The sequence below is a fragment of the Elephantulus edwardii genome, unplaced genomic scaffold (genome assembly GCF_000299155.1).
Source record: "Elephantulus edwardii isolate Elephantulus edwardi_28Jun2011 unplaced genomic scaffold, EleEdw1.0 scaffold00063, whole genome shotgun sequence".
NCBI lineage: Eukaryota > Metazoa > Chordata > Mammalia > Macroscelidea > Macroscelididae > Elephantulus > Elephantulus edwardii.
The window spans coordinates 16576203-16578073 of record NW_006399813.1 but is presented as its reverse complement, the minus strand read 5'-3'; the positions used below and the strand labels follow the sequence as shown (position 1 = coordinate 16578073).

The following is a 1871-nucleotide window of genomic DNA, read 5'->3' as shown; positions in this document are numbered from 1 at the left end:
TAGCACATTTGCTAGAAGAACAATCCTGATCTTCGCACAGTTTTGCTAACTGCCATTCTCACTCTGTTTTCCTGACAAGTGATGGTGGCGGCAGAAGAGATGGCCCCATCCACAGAAGGGAATAGACACTTCTGCATGAGTGCTAACAGTGGGACTCATGGTTTTCATAGAATCTGGATGAAGGGTGGGCAGGACCCTAACCAGGGACTACCTGGAGCCTGAGAATGGCCAGTACAATAAAGCCTAAAACTGGAGCTAAGGCAAAAATGCACTTGCCTGTTCCAAAGTCCACTCTGGGACTGAGCAGGGACACCCCGCTGAGTCACTGCAGTCCCTCCTGCCTTGCTGAGTCTCTGCTACTGCTGGGTTCCTAGAGCCACAGAGGAAGTCAGATCTCCAACAGCTTCAGAATTTGGAGTGTAAAAGGAAGATTCAGTGAGGACTCCTCAGTTGACCCCATAGCACGGTTGCTTAGCTCTACAGTGTTCCTTCTTTTATCTGTTGGATAAAGAGGTTTCTCTCATCTTCTGGAGTCCGCCCATTTTGAGCCCGAACAATACATGTGGGCCGATGCAGGTTGAGCATGTATATCAAATGCTGCTTCTCATTCTTGAGTTCCTCAATTTGAGCCTTCAGTTCAGCATTCACACTTTCCAGCTTCTCTGACTCCTGGGAGAGAGCAACAGAGACATTGGAAAGGGAGGCACAAGGTCAATGAAGATGGAACAATGTAAAGTTACTGTCTGGGTGGCAAGGTGAGCTCCTGGGCCCCCTTGGGTCTCTTTAAGTAAAGATTGGAGTACATTAGGGAATACTGCTGTCTTTTTGCCCTAGTGCTCCCATAAAGCTGAGAGGACAGTGTTAGGTCTGGGCCAGGGCCCTGGAGAACTTGAGGGGTTCATCAGAGATACACTTGGATTTCTACACAGAATCATGTTATGACTCTACTACCATCATCACTTGCAGTAAATCCAATGGTTCAGAAATTTCTTTGGTGTGAAATCCAATAGCTCAGCTCTTGGGCCTGCAAGGACTTTGGGGCTGGGAAGAAACCTAATTCATGGTCCTTAATGGTTTGTGAGTTCCCTGGCTTCACTGAGAAGTTTATTATCATAAGAAAATTTACATAGTGACACAAAATGTCACAATTTTCCCTGACTTCTAAGGAAATAAAATCATAGGTAGTCTGTAGAAGGTAGGTTAATACTATCCTTTACTTTCCATTCTCAAAAGAACCAGAGGAAGGCTGTGTGGAAGCCTGACATCATGTCCTTCTAGTCAGCTGAGAATACAGTGCACATCATTTAGGGCTAGAGATTCTTGCACTAGTCAGACCAGAATTTACACAAGAGTGCAGCAGCCTCAGTAGAAAACTGGGTACCAAAATGAGCCAGAGCTGACTTGGGACTGCTGCCTCAGAGTACCAGAGCCAGGGGCCTTTTGCCCAACTTTACTGGAGGACTGAGGGAACTTTATAACACTGACATAAGCCATGAGGCTGGAGGTCAAAGGACCAGAGAACATAGCTGAGAAACTGTCTGGACTAAGGAACTGTATTCTGTTGCTAATCTGAATTGTAACCTTTTAACTTCCCTAATAGACCCCTTAACAATGAGTATGATTCTATAACATCTGTGTGACCACTGCAATGTATTTTGGACTGAACAAAATAGTAAGCATGGTGTTAGAAATAGAAATAAGTGCAGAAACACGAGAGACCATGTCTGACATTATAGGAATTAGTTTGGATTACTATGGCTAGTGTTGATAGGGCTCATTCTCCTTTATGGAGTTAATAGAGGTCAATAAAGCTATCTGTATGTTGCCTTTGGGGGGGGGAAATATATATATATATATATATATATAATCTC

At 44.3% G+C, this 1871-nt stretch overlaps 1 protein-coding gene across 1 annotated transcript in view; it reads right to left on the bottom strand.

Moving 5' to 3' along the window:
• Positions 1 to 477: 477 nt before the first annotated feature.
• Positions 478 to 1871, bottom strand: part of ATF3 (activating transcription factor 3) — a 7850-nt gene continuing 6456 nt past the window's right edge. The window contains exon 3 of the mRNA XM_006887969.1: positions 478 to 669. Within this exon, the coding sequence (XP_006888031.1) occupies positions 478 to 669 (192 nt within the window). The remainder of the gene's footprint in view (positions 670 to 1871) is intronic.